The sequence below is a fragment of the Macrosteles quadrilineatus genome, unplaced genomic scaffold (assembly GCF_028750875.1).
Source record: "Macrosteles quadrilineatus isolate MER2022 unplaced genomic scaffold, UCM_ALF_1.0 Scaffold_3__2_contigs__length_128488019, whole genome shotgun sequence".
NCBI lineage: Eukaryota > Metazoa > Arthropoda > Insecta > Hemiptera > Cicadellidae > Macrosteles > Macrosteles quadrilineatus.
This window is the reverse complement of record NW_026542596.1, coordinates 60855997-60871362: the sequence shown is the minus strand read 5'-3', so window position 1 is coordinate 60871362 and position 15366 is coordinate 60855997. Positions and strand designations below refer to the sequence as shown.

At 35.6% G+C, this 15366-nt stretch overlaps 1 protein-coding gene across 4 annotated transcripts in view; it reads right to left on the bottom strand.

Annotated features, from left to right (window-relative positions):
* Window positions 1–197: 197 nt before the first annotated feature.
* LOC128988709 (uncharacterized) overlaps window positions 198–15366 on the bottom strand; it is a 31897-nt gene continuing 16728 nt past the window's right edge. For 3 of the 4 annotated variants that reach the window (XM_054410276.1, XM_054410273.1, XM_054410275.1), the window contains exons 2-8: window positions 13942–14046; window positions 13239–13395; window positions 8107–8232; window positions 5509–5664; window positions 4211–4328; window positions 3362–3619; window positions 199–2716 (exon numbers count right to left, since the gene is read on the bottom strand). In XM_054410276.1, coding sequence (XP_054266251.1) covers window positions 1170–2716; window positions 3362–3619; window positions 4211–4328; window positions 5509–5664; window positions 8107–8232; window positions 13239–13395; window positions 13942–14045 — 2466 coding nt within the window. In that variant the 5' untranslated portion in view covers window position 14046 and the 3' untranslated portion in view covers window positions 199–1169. Of the gene's footprint in view, window positions 2717–3361; window positions 3620–4210; window positions 4329–5508; window positions 5665–8106; window positions 8233–13238; window positions 13396–13941; window positions 14047–15366 lie in introns of all 4 variants that reach the window. The other variant, XM_054410272.1, reaches the window with a different exon arrangement.

The window sequence follows — 15366 nt, the reverse complement described above, 5'->3', positions numbered from 1 at the left end:
GAGTTGGCTAATGGTTAACTTATTTTAGGTGAGACACCCTGTGTATGGGCTTTTAAAATCCAAGCAAGAACACGTTATTTGTGTATATTTTTTGTGGCAGCAAACTTAAAGTATTGTTGGTTATTGTTTATATGGGAGGATATAACTATAAAAAATATTCATATTAAATTTTGTTATGTTATGAATCCTGAATGTTTATTCAATTAGGCAAATGAAGATTTGCCTATAGTATGTGGGTTTGAAACAACCATAGATTCATATAAATAAGTTATAATCTATTATCTACAATAAGAAGAAATGTAACAAAAGGCCATAAAGCTAATCCATAATACACTTAATTAAAGCAATTATTTAGTTCAATGAGTTTTATATAGGATCAGCTTTGTGGAAAATTGTTCATACAAATAGTTTGGTAAAATGAAAGTAAATCATGCCTTGATTTTTAAATAACAGAGTTGTATATTTTTCTTTAGATAGGTACACTCTTTGTTTTATTTAACTATTTATTTTACAACCAACTCAATTAGGTGTGCATTAAACTAAAATTGAAGTATATTGCACCCACTTGAGGGTGAATTCTGAGCTGGACTATTTAACAAACAAAAATAGAGGCCTTCTTTAAAAAACGTATAGGTAGGCCTACTATGGAATTCTATCAGGCTACTGCTACATAATATCAAGTACACTCATTTGTAACAGAAAATGTAATCACTGTAAGGTATATTTTACATTTTTTACCATGTTGTATATTAAAAAGTTATGTTGAACATTTTACGTTAAAATATCATATTTTTGTACTTTTTATCCAGTATACACAGGGTTTTTGTACTTTAAATAAATTAAAGTTATGATATTGTCACAAAAAATTTGTGTTAATACCTCTGTATTCATGATATATACGATCTGGACCGTTGCAAATAAATACCATACTGCAACGATCCAGATCGCATGAATGCAGGTATTTACATCAATTTTTAGTATTCAAATATGACCAGGAGGCTGAAATTCAATAAAATTATGACTATTACACAATTTTGAGTTCTATTAAAATTTAACATGACTTAATATAAGCTTGTAGAAGTTTGTACATTTAAAAAATTAAACTAGTTAACATATAACAATTAGAAAATATATAAAACAAAATTTACAATAACATTTTTAATGACTAATCAATGTCTCGTTGTTGTCAGTCTTGGTGGTGTGATTCTGATCATATTTGGTTTGTCATCTTCTTCCTCAAAACTCATCTGTGAATGGATGCATTCTAGAGAGTTGTTTTTCTTCTGTACTTTGGGGGATCTTGAGAGACGAGGAGATTTCGTGATGACTCGAGGAACCCTTTTGTTCATCTGCTTTTCTACCCACCTCAACATTGTCAGCACAGAGTCTGGACCTGCCAGTCTAGAGTCAGCTGCTGTCCGCACTGTGGGGGACGAGTCAACTCTGAAAGTGAATGCAATACCTTGCAAAGCCTGCATCGCATCTTCATTCCCTGCGTAAATGATCCTGACACGCTCGGACCAGTCTACTCCGTACATCGTCCGAAGGATGTGAATAGAAGCCCTGCCTTGATCCCACTTGACTGGAGGTTTAGCTTCGATCGCCATGTGCCCGAAATGTGGTTCAAACCCTGCTTTCTTAAAGATTTCACTGGCTCTGTTCACAATGTCCTCTCGAATAGCGGCAGGCGTCTCTCGGTAGTGGAAGGTCAGAAGGACTCCTTTGTTCTCCACCCAGGCTCCGTCATGACAAACTTCATCTTGCAATAACCTCATCAGCTCTCGCAACTTTTCAGCGTACTCGTTGGGAACAGGATGAATGAATTTGGTTCCATCGGGATGCAGAATTTCTAAACCGTGACTTCCTGCATATGTAACTTTCTCGATATTGACCATGTTGCTGATGTTTTCCAAACTCCTTCCAGAAATGATAGAAATATTGACATCCGACATGTTTGAGAGTCGCTCTAGAACCCGTTTAGTTTCTTCAGACATTATGGCTAGGTCAGGATGAGAAGTGAGAGGAGTGAGGGTTCCGTCATAGTCGAGAATCATACTTAGCTTACAGACATCATCGATGTGGTTAATAAAATATGAATCAAAGTCTTCCAATGTCAAAGGCAACATTTTGTTAGTCAAAGGATCTTCTTCGTCATCATTGCACAAGGCTCCCATAGATGACAAGAAAGAGTTCATCCAGTGGTTAACGTTGTGTAAAGCTTCTCTATGGCGCAGTTGTGTCATTCTCAATTCTCTCTCATCAAATGGCATCTGCAAGGCTCTGTGGAGGGTTTCTGCAGATTCGTCAATCTCGTATGGGTTAGCTAGAAGAGCTTCGTGCATCATTCCTCCAGCTCCTGCGAATGGTGACAGTATGAGCACCCCAGGCTCTTTGATCTGACATGCGACGTATTCTTTTGCTACCAAGTTCATACCATCTCTGAGAGGAGTTACTAATGCTACAGCAGAGTCTCTGTACAGTGATGCGAGCTGCTCTTGGCTAATGCATCCATAGATGTACCTGATGGGTGCCCAGTTAGGCTTAGAGAACTTTCCGTTAATTCTTCCTATCAGCTGATCCATTTCTTCTTTCAGCTGTTTGTATTCTCTCACATTGGTTCTTGATGGGACGGCTATTTGAAGGAGTGTAACATTTTCTATGTATTCTGGGTGTTTTTCCAATAACCTCTCAAATGCTCTAATACGATGAACGAGACCTGAAAATGATGAAAGTTGGTTAAAACCTGACCCAACAATAAACAGTGTTGGGCAGTTATTTACACGATTCTATAGCTGAAGGATGCTAGAGATCATATATTGTCCTACAGTAACTTTAATAGGAGAAAATGAAAGTGCAAATCATCCAGTAGCATCTCAAATGACTACTGGAACTTTTGCACTTCTTAAAAAAATGTCAACACAATACGTCTTGGCGGTGCTTGATTTGTAAAAAATGAGGTGCCGGAACTGTAACCTATTTAATGTGATTAGAAATTTATATACCTATTTATGCCAATATTTTTATCTTTCTGAAAGAGAGGTACCGGAACTCTGTTCCACAGCGTTCCTCCCCAAATCAAGCACTGGACACGCTTTCAAAATTTGATGGAATTCACACCGTTTTCGCAGTCTCTTGAATGTTTGGACTAGTAAAATCAATATTAGTTTTTTTCATTCAATAGAAACTCTCAAACACAACTAATCAACCACCAGACTGTCAAATATCATGTTGTTTTTCCAATGGTTCAACATATTTTGAATGAACTTGAGTCTGAAGTCCTAGTTGATTTTAAATTTAACTATGACTCTGTCACTGAGTAAACCTGTTAATGAGTAATCACAGACATTCCAATGCTAAATACCTTTAGTATAATCCAGCCTGTCAACTCCCAGGATGACTTTGACTTTGTCCGTGTCTTTGATGAAGACAGGAGCATTCTCTGCCAGCTGGACGAAGCGTTCGAAGGGGATGCCAATGGGGAGAGCCTTGATGTGTACAGTGCGGCCCGCAAGCTCGGCCAGCATGTTGTTACGGTCCACTCGGCAACCAAGCCTCCTACTGCAGCAGTCTATGAAGTTGGAGCAGTAGTCTTCAATGTGGAAGCCCACAAAGTCACACGCTGAAAATATTCAAATCAGAATAATGCCTCTAAATTATTTAAAATTGGGAAATAATAACATTATTAATCCTATATCCCATGAAGAAAGTACCTAGCCAAAAATCGGGCTATTCATTTGTCAATAGTATTTTTATCCTCTCCTTAAAAAGGCAACAAATTGAATACATTGCTAGACGATGTTTCAATATTCTACTTCTAGTTGATTTTTCTTATTCAGCAATGTTTCTCCCAACAAAAAAAACTGGAACAACTTGGCTTGAAGTGGGGCTTGGGGGAAAAGTCGTCAGAAAGTTAAATGTGAGTTGTGTCTTAGCACTACTGTTGATCAGACCATCAAAATGGCCATCAGCTAGGTGTTTGGAATAGATTTAAAGAAGAAAATACTTAAAAAAATAAAGAGAAGTCGACCCATCCAAAACCCTGACTAGCCAATAATCTATTGATTTATTTTTATTTTTATGGATCTAAAATAAACAAGTGTCTTAGACTTAATGAATTTTCTTCTCAATCATGTGACATTGGGGTAGAACACCTTTTTGAAACCCTTGTTACAACTCATTGGTGATTATGATTACACAAAACTTTTCTTACCAAGCATTCCTTGCAAAATTTGATCATCCCACGGAAACAGCCTCATAATGTCCCATGATGGAAAAGGAATGTGCAGGAAAAACCCAAGTTTACATCTTAAATTTTCTTCTTCACAAACCTGTGAAAGGAAAAACTATAATAGAGTTGTTGTTACCAAGAGTTGTTGTATTTTTATTACCACTAGATTTTTTAATAATATACGAAAAATATTTCTCCAAATGTAAAAGACAGGTAAAATGTGCAACTTATCTAAGCCTACAGTAATATTACATTTTTCAATTACAAAATTAGTTGCAATCTGGATTGCATATTTCGTCATGAGATCATAGTGATAACTGATGTATTAATTGCTGGCCATTAGCGATTAGTGAGCTCAGACAGAAAAACATCGGAATGGGCTTGTGTCATTGACCTATTAAGCTTATCACAAAATGCATGAAATTACATCAGAACCTAATTTTCTTGATATGCATTCAAAACAATCCAACGTATAAATTAATTAACTTATAAATCCAATTTATAAATTATGTAGGAACTAGGTGCTGCACCCGTGCTTGGCAACTGGGAGTGGACGCAGAGGAGAAAATTTTGTTCTTTAAATTTGTTTTACTCTTTAACAACCCTTGTAAAGCCAATTGTAAGAAAGAGTTTATAAAAGAAAATAATAATAATAAAGGGGTTGAAATAGCTACACATCCACCATTAGTTGTAGAAAAATGCAGTGTTTTCTTATATTTTTCCCATGAAGAGCTCATAAAGAAAAAGCAACACTTCATCTATTAGACTTCAGTTAAATGACAACAGAAAACTATATTTTGAAAATTCATATAAAAAAATGTATAGTACTACTCTCTGTTGTTAAACGCTGTAACTTTATACTGTAATTCTATTGAACACCATAGAACCCAACTTATTTGTTTAAGTTGAAATAGCAGCAATGATTATTTTTTTAATTATTGCCTATAAGGGAGGTCTGCAGATTTCTATCCATGAGACCACGATGTTCTCTGTGGTTGTCCTTTAAGCATCATGTTTCCTTTTCAAAGGAGATTAAAAATGTCATTAAAGTTAAGATAATTTTGGTCTTTGATTCTTTTTAAATATGAATACTCTTCTAGTAAATATTCAGGGAATTTTCTAAGAATATGCAGAGTTGTATGTGCCATTGCAATAGAAACGTACAGTAGGGCAATAAACATGTTGATCAATATACGCCAACCCAGTATTAAGAATACGTACTCAGCTAGTTTCACAAAATTTTTATTGTAATTATTATATGACTTATGTTTAATTCTCACCTGTCTGATGTAGGTAGCCGCAGTGAACAGCTGATAGTCATGTATCCAGACCACAGGTGCTACATTGGTCCGTCCTTCCTCGTCCAGATCTTTGATCACCTTGCGCAAAGCTTGGAGCGTGCAACGTGCAAACTCCTCATTAACTCTGCAGTACGCCTGTGCAAAACAACACCTATTTAAAAAATATTATCATAAAGAATCGGTTATTTTGTAAATCCGAGCCTTCCACAATTAGTTTACTCAAATAGTGATTGTTAATCAAATGAAGAGCATATGAGGCACATCACTTTTTATATTAGCAAAATTTTAGTATTTTTATATGAGTTTATTTGTTTACTGCATGAACATATTTTGGAAAAATGTATGGCTCGAAAACATAATGTAGATAATTGGTAAGATAATTAAATAGATAATTGATAATTATTCAAACATCAATTAGGTATCAATAATTGAGATGGGGACTCACCTATGTACATATTTTAACCCAAATATTGAAGGAGTGACTGAAGCATAGACACAGAATAGATATAGATCTATATGACAGTCGACTGTCAAAGGAAGGTTTTGTGATGTCCCGCTAGAGTGTGCTCAGTGTTGGTCGATAATGGTGTTCAGTGGTGTTAATGTTGTTTTGTGTGTCTCAGTGGTATTCGTTGACTCATTGTCTGGTACCAGCACTACCACCCTTCAAACGAAATGCTACCAATGTACCAGACCCATACTTTTAAATATGGGTAAGGTAAAAAATTATGAAATCCCGTAATTTTAACGGAAAATCCATTTTTTTCAATCCCCGGAAAGGTTTAAAACACAGAAAAATAACGGAACAAACTCCTACACCCCGGATTCCGGGGAATTCTCCAGAAGTTGGCAACCCTGTCTTTATAACTACTGTACCAGTTTGTCATGGCAACGCTCATCGCTAGCGCTTGACGCTGCAGCGGAGTGCGCCGAAACTACACGGCACTCCTAGCGGTGGACGCCAGAATATTATGCTAACCGCAGTACTGCTCTCAGTCTGTATTTCATTATTTTGTCTATGGTGAAAGATAAAGTTTGTGTAAAATGGAGGGTAATAAAATGTGTAGCTTTGTTACTAAGATCAGCTGTTTCATTCGTCAGCTGTTATATAAAAAGAAATACACAAGACTTTTAAACAAAACATAACAAAAGTCAAAAGAACGGAATGTACATCAAGATCAAACTAGATCATGGCCTTTGCTTTGAGATAACATTTTAGGGTTAAGCACAATCAAATCCTGATTGTAGGAATTGCTGAAATAATCATTTGTACAATGAATGTTAAAACTCATACTAATTAAAAGTGTACAATCTGTAAGTTGATTGCTTGTGTAACAAGTCATAATGAGCATGTACAAAGTTTTAGCGAGAATCTAAAACTCAATGTTTATGTTATGTTTGTTTAGTGTCTTTTTTCAAGTAATGAAAAGGAACGTAATGGCAATGAAAAAAAATAGTTTATTAGTGGAACTAACATGCAAAGTGGTACGGAAACATGAGATAAATGTTTCCGCAAGAGCCCAGGTGAGTGTGAAAAGTTTCTTGAGTGCAGCAAAGTCATTATATTTTCCCTACAGTCACTTTAAATAGACCTATAAAGTCTTTCAAACACTATACAACAACACATTTAAGGTTAAATCCAAGACCAAGAGTTGAACGAAATTGGAAAATGGAAAGGCTGCATCAGCCACCAGCTGATCGTAGTCTAGTATCTTTATCTTTAAGTGTTACCAACTTATTTTCAAGCGTACATGTATTACGCCTAATAACAGCAACACTGTTTTTGTTTGCTTGGAATAGCAAAAGTAAAAGAGGTTGACAAAAAGTCGGTAAATGCAGCAATTAACTACTTGGCGTGCTAAGTAGATCAGATTGATTTTATTGTTAATATTTTCTTGTTGAATAATGAATCGAATACGTGATACGAATTGAACACTTTGTATTAAATAACTCTGTTATGAATGAGGAGGTGAATGCAAAATATCTTACAGAACGTATAACTTAGATAGCAACTTTCCTGTTTGTATTGATTTGGTAATCTTGAGCAAACAAACTAGTAAATAATAAGTTGTCCAATCTTTGTTCAAACGTAAAAACAAATGCTGCATCTAAACAGGGAAATGAATTCCCACAGACGACCTTCGGTCTAGACACCATAGCTTTATTTGATTAGGCTAATTAAAATGATGTGGTATTAGTAAATTTTGAAAATTCATAGTTTAATTTTTAAGTATTCGTCCTAAACTGAACACGGGAAATATTCTTTTAAGGCATTTTTGTACGAACGTAAACATCACCAAGCCTATTAATTCTGTTCCCTTGATACATTGACATTTCCTTGATTTTTTGCGTCAACCATTTTGTCAGATGAAATGAGTTGCCAAATGCTCGACGCCAAAAAAGGATTCAATTATGATTGATTCTTTAGATGCGAAAGCCTAAGCATACACGTTGTGATTTCATATTGAATTAAAAACATTTCCAGTTATTAAGTTCAAACATGCAGTAACACGATTTTCAATTTTATTACAAGGTGACCGGCCCTGATAAAATATTCCCTGTATGTATATAACCTACCTTCCATGTGTCTTTCTTGAAAACAGCTCTGTCAGGCATAGAATGGAACAGGGGCCAGAATGTTCCGTTGCAGCAACCATTGTAGTAAGCCTCAAACTCCCTTTCATCCACATGCACTGGCACTATCTGCAAAATTGCAAACATTTTTCAAATTCATCGCAAATCTAGATTTTGGTGAGACATTTAGAAAGAAACAGATTTCAGATAAAAAAAAACCCTTTAGCTCTCAAGTGATTTCCAGCAATGATAATTAATTTAATCAAAGACTTGTGTCTCTAAAAAAAAGAATAATAAACTAGGTCTAAATCAACACCTAGGTTTTAAAGTTATGAAAAAGGAGACAAAAGGTTATGGTTTGGACTACGGCCACCTGGAGTTAAAGGCGGCCGTGTTTGGACTCAAACACTGCTGAACACACGGAAAGCTAAATCTTAAATCCGCTGTCAACAATATTGACATTATTCTTATTCATGTCTGTAAAATCCTCTTGAGGCTTTGTTCCGTTGAGTCCACATGGACGTCAGAGATTGGATGTAGATTTCGGAAGTTAATATTAATGGACAAAAAAGAAAAACTCTACTTTTACATCCTCACATATAGGATACATTTACTTCAATCACACACCAATAAGTTATTAATTTTATGTACTCGTAGCTTACCACGCAGCAGACAATTAAAATTAATTAAAGAATATTTTAAAAAGAGGTACAAGAGAGATTTTTCTATAATCAATGGTGTCTGGGTAACTATTTTCTCTAATTAGTTTTAAAGTCATTAGCCTACAGTATTCTCTGCTGTATTCTACCGGGTGGTGAAGCACTGAGAAAACAGTAAATTGTACCACTTTAAAAAAATGTAGGCAAATCTGTTCAAGACTTACCCAGACGGAGGGAATAAGAGTTCAAATTGCTTATTTTGAAATAATCAGTAGTATTACTGTAAATTGGTTTATGCCTGTATGATTTCATAATGAGAAACCACGGCCACCTTTAACTCCAGGCCGCGGCTTGGTAGAATTGGCAACGTCATAAGTAAGATGTTATTAAGCGCCAGAGACTTCCCGATAACATGAATTGGCAACACTCATTAATTCACGTATTATTTAGTAAAATTAAAATTTATGAATTAGTCGGGTAAATATAGGATATGACCTTAAAAAAATTGCAAGAAAACGTTTTATGGTTTTATTTTGTAGAGTTGGGTTTGCAGAATGACATACTAAAAGTTGCCAAAAATCGGTGCACGAGAAAACCACTAAAATCACAATTTAAAATGGCGGCTTTTTTCAACATTGGACAAATTAAAAAAACATATTTCACATGTATTTGTTATGCACATTTTCCAAGATATTGACTTGGGACCACCGCCTGTATTTATTGAGTGGTTAGTACTTCATTTTGATAGGGAACATGTTTTTGACCGCCATCTTGGATCCGCCATATTGGACATAGATAATTTGTTTTCAATGTAATGATAGTGTTGTGACACATCATTACCAACTACATTTTTACACTGATTTCAATGCCGAAATCCGTTTTTAAATATCTTTATTCATTTAGAAGATATATACAAAAGAAAACTCTGCACCATACATTTCTTATGGACGTTTCGTAGTTTGATATTTTTTTTTTAATTATTTTTCTTATATCTCCAGTTCTTATTAACGCTTGTAGTTCGTTCTAGGCTTAAAATATTCAGTAATGTAAGGGCTTTCATTTGAGCTCTTGATCATTAAAATCAGACGAGTTAAAGACCTGCTACGAACCTCAGAACAATATTAAATTTAACTTTTTAGAAATATAATTTAACCATAATTTAACATTAGAATGTATTTATATTGAAATTTGTCTTTAGTTAAAGACGTATATTCCTAATTCTAAATAACTCCCAAAACTCTTTATAGTCTTAAATAATTCGCCAAAATATTGACTTTTATTTTAGCTATGGATTACTTTCCAGGAGTTATTAGGGTTTGGGATATATGTCCTTAACTAAAGACAAATTTCAAAATAAATACATTTTAATGTTAAATTATGGTCCATGGCTCATTCTAAAATTGTCAGATTTTGTTTAGTGATTAATAAAATCAAAGCTAAACATTCCCTGAGTAATTTGAGACAAGAAAGAACTTGGTGACGTATTAACAACCCGAGTTATAAATATTTTAATAAAAATATATTTCTAAAAAGTTAAATTTAATATTGTTCTGAGGTTCGTAGCAGGTCTTTAACTCGTCTGATTTTAATGATCAAGAGCTTATCAATCAATCAATCAATCAAGAAATTTATTTACACAATAATTGCCAATACATAGGATACAAAAGTGCAAAAACCACAAATGGTTTGTCTGCACTAAAAATATTGTTTCTTATCTACCATACAGTTTTTGTCAGTTTGAATCAGTAGCATGCAGTTTTATGAGTTCTTAATTGTCTCTTGAGTAATTAATAACAAAAAAAAGACAACAAAGACACAAATATCTGTAAAAATTCAACAGTAACAATAACAAATAAACTATTGGAATAAATAACAATAATATATTACTTTAACTTCAACTAAAATGTAAATAAATTAAATGCATAATTGTAATAAATTAAAATTGTAACAAATCATTCCAAACAAGTTCCTTTAAATAATGTTTAAACATGCTATAACTATTTGCAAAAACCATATGATTTGTGAGGTTATTAAAACATTTGGGAACAAAAACTTCAAGTGTTCTACTTCCATACTTATTCCTGTGCTTTGGTACAAAATAATAATTCCTTCTAACATCATATGGGTGATTATTGACTATTTTCAAGCTGTTATCAAATAAATGATCAGTGGATATCAAAAAGATATATAACTTACTAACAGGTAGCAGTATAACAAAATGAAAAATCTTTATAATTGGTAACTGCTTAATGTGCACTGGAACAATACATTTGAGCGCTTGCTCCTGCAGATGCTCAATTTTCCTCAGAGAAGTCTTTGAAGCATTGCCCCATGCTCTCACACCATATCTTAATATTGATTCACACAATGACTGGTAAATCACCAATAGCACATTAAATGGCAGGACACTTTTTAAATAAAAAATTTTGCAAACACATGATCTGATTTTTTTACAAACATAATTAACATGTATATCCCATTTAAAATTGTGGTCAACATGAACCCCTAAATATTTAAAATCATGCACATTCTCTAAACTCTTACATTGACAACTTTTTGGGATAAGTGAGTAAGTATGATTATGTAAACAATCAAAATTATGGTAAGTAATGCTTACATTAGAACATTTAAATGCAGGTGAATGCACATGCATGACCTTGGACTTTTTGTCATTTATTACCAATCCATAATCATGACACCATTCTAAAAGGTTGTTAACAGCATTCTGCATATTTTTTCTGCCTCTATTATATTTTTGTTTGATACGACAATTGCAGTGTCATCAGCGTACATAAAAACCGTGTCTTCTTTTATATATTTTGGGAGTGTATTTGCATATATTATATATAAGATTGGGCCCAAAATACTTCCTTGAGGTACCCCAGAAAAAAGTTCTGCCTCTTCACTAAATGTACTATGCACTTTTACAATAATTTTTCTGTTTTTCAGATAGTCTCTAAACCATTCTAAAAACCTGCCAGAAATTCCTATGTCCTTGAGTGCTGTCAATATTTTATCAAACTGCAGTGTATCAAAAGCTTTAGTAAAGTCTATAAAAGTTACTATTACTTGATTGCCCTGCCCTAATTCTTTGTTAATATTGTTAGAAAAATCTTTCAGCAATAACTCTGTACTTTTGTTTTTCTGGAAACCATACTGACTTTTATTTATAACATCATTTTCTGCTAAGTATTTATTTAAATGGTGTGCAATGTACCTTTCCATTATTTTATCTATTGAAGAAAGAATAGATATTGGGCGATAGTTCTGGTATGAATTGTGGCAACCTGATTTATAAACAGGTCTTATAATAGCAGTTTTTAGCAGAGTCGGCATTCTGCCTTCATCAAGTGATGCATTTATTATATTAACCAGCACTTCAGCGGCTTCTAAATTACACTTTTTTAAATCACATTCTCTTATTCCATCTATACCGGGGCTATTTTTCTTTAATTTTACAATAATATCTTCAATATCTTTTCTATTGGCTTTGGGGATGTACAAACTCTTAATATCTCCTAATTTAACCTCAGCACTGTCGAATCCCATTAGCTCAAATGAAAGCCCTTACATTACTGAATATTTTAAGCCTAGAACGAACTACAAGCGTTAATAAGAACTGGAGATATAAGAAAAATAATTTAAAAAAAAATATCAAACTACGAAACGTCCATAAGAAATGTATGGTGCAGAGTTTTCTTTTGTATATATCTTCTAAATGAATAAAGATATTTAAAAACGGATTTCGGCATTGAAATCAGTGTAAAAATGTAGTTGGTAATGATGTGTCACAACACTATCATTACATTGAAAACAAATTATCTATGTCCAATATGGCGGATCCAAGATGGCGGCCAAAAACATGTTCCCTATCAAAATGAAGTACTAACCACTCAATAAATACAGGCGGTGGTCCCAAGTCAATATCTCGAAAAATGTGCATAGCAAATGCATGTGAAATATGTTTTTTTAATTTGTCCAATGTTGAAAAAAGCCGCCATTTTAAATTGTGATTTTAGTGGTTTTCTCGTGCACCGATTTTTGGCAACTTTTAGTATGTCATTCTGCAAACCCAACTCTACAAAATAAAACCATAAAACGTTTTCTTGCAATTTTTTTAACGGTCCCTATGTAAGTTTGTTTAGTTTGCCTGGACTAAATATATTTATTAAAAGATTGAAAATAAAACATATAGAAAATTGAAAACCAAAACAATATAAATATAAAATCGATTTCTGTGTATATTTAAAATGGAGTAAATATTTTCATAACGCAGTAACCAAGCTTTCTTATTCTTGAAACATACACAAATACCATTAGCTGCCTCCAAACAAAACAGCTGTATCAACCCTACTAGTGACGTTGGCCACTTCGATGGCCGTGACCAGGAGATGGAACTTGGTTACCTACAACAAATTTAAACCCATCCCTCACTTCCTTAACCACTATCCTTGTGATGAATTTTTAGCCTGTTACCTGTTCTGAGAGCAGGCCAGCAGTAGGGGCCTTGTCGTTAGGGTTAGCCTCTGGTATCTTCTCGTCCTTACCCAGGTCGTACAGGCCGGACCATCCAATCCACAGTCCTTTACACTCGATTACTACGGGGGCCACGGCTGTTACCAAGCCACCGGCACTGTACAACACATGGGTAATTAGTTTATTGTTTTAACCTGATATTTTTTTTACGTCATTTGACCTATGATTCCAGGAGGTTTTGACCGGCTTTAAAAGATAAATATTTGAGCAGAGCCTTCTTCGTTTGTTACCACTATCTAAGTATCCAATGCATCAGTTAGATATTGAATGTATAAAATAATACATATAAAAAATTATAGTGGAAACACCAAATGGGTTTACAATGATAGACATTTTGCAAGGGAAAACATTACATTAGAGTTGAGAGGGCCTTATCGTTATCAGTTAGTTGTATAGAGCTTTGTTTGACCTGTGAAATTTTGAAAAGAAATATGAAATTTTTGAAAAATGATACATAAAGGCGATTTCTATGATAAATTATTAATAATGTTTCATGAGTTTCCTCACTTACTTTACCACTTGTTGTTTTAAGCACTATTTTTTTCATTCTAAAATTGTATACGTCTCTGATTCATCTTCATGCTGGATCATTATAATGATAATCAAGGTTTGAAACCTAACAATGAATTAGAATGATATTTACCTCTGTTTGCGCTCCAATGTGCCGTCGTCATGACGCGCCAGGACGAAGGGAAGGCGATTGGAGACCACGATCAGCGGTGAACTGACGTCCTTCCTTGGCCCCATACTGCGGACAAATGTATTGGTCAGTGACAGACTGACAGCTACAGACGACACACGTGTGACATTGGCACAACACTAGCTGTGATCACACTCAGGACGCGTGCTACTTGCGTAACTCACACACTTACCTGACTGATGCTGTTAACTGGAACTGACGTCCTTCCTGGGCCCCATACTGCGGACAAATGTATTGGTCAGTGACAGACTGACAGCTACAGACGACACACGTGTGACATTGGCACAACACTAGCTGTGATCACACTCAGGACGCGTGCTACTTGCGTAACTCACACTTACCTGACGGATGCTGTTAACTGATCCTGGGCCCCATACTGCGGACAAATGTATTGGTCAGTGACAGACTGACAGCTACAGATGACACACGTGTGACATTGACACAACACTAGCTGTGATCACACTCAGGACGCGTGCTACTTGCGTAACTCACACTTACCTGACGGATGCTGTTAACTGATCCTTGGCCCCATACTGCGGACAAATGTATTGGTCAGTGACAGACTGACAGCTACAGACGACACACGTGTGACATTGGCACAACACTAGCTGTGATCACACTCAGGACGCGTGCTACTTGCGTAACTCACACTTACCTGACGGATGCTGTTAACTGATCCTGGGCCCCATACTGCGGACAAATGTATTGGTCAGTGACAGACTGACAGCTACAGACGACACACGTGTGACATTGGCACAACACTAGCTGTGATCACACTCAGGACGCGTGCTACTTGCGTAACTCACACACCTACCTGACTGATGCTGTTAACTGATCCTGGGCCCCATGCTGCGGACAAATGTATTGGTCAGTGACAGACTGACAGCTACAGACGACACACGTGTGACATTGACACAACACTAGCTGTGATCACACTCAGGACGCGTGCCACTTGCGTAACTCACACTTACCTGACTGATGCTGTTAACTGATCCTGGGCCCCATGCTGCGGACAAATGTATTGGTCAGTGACAGCCTGACAGCTACAGACGACACACGTGTGACATTGACACAACACTAGCTGTGATCACACTCAGGACGCGTGCCACTTGCGTAACTCACACTTACCTGACTGATGCTGTTAACTGATCCTGGGCCCCATGCTGCGGACAAATGTATTGGTCAGTGACAGACTGACAGCTACAGACGACACACGTGTGACATTGGCACAACACTAGCTGTGATCACACTCAGGACGCGTGCTACTTGCGTAACTCACACACCTACCTGACTGATGCTGTTAACTGATCCAGGGCCTCATGCTGCGGACAAATGTATTGGTCAGTGACAGACTGACAGCTACAGACG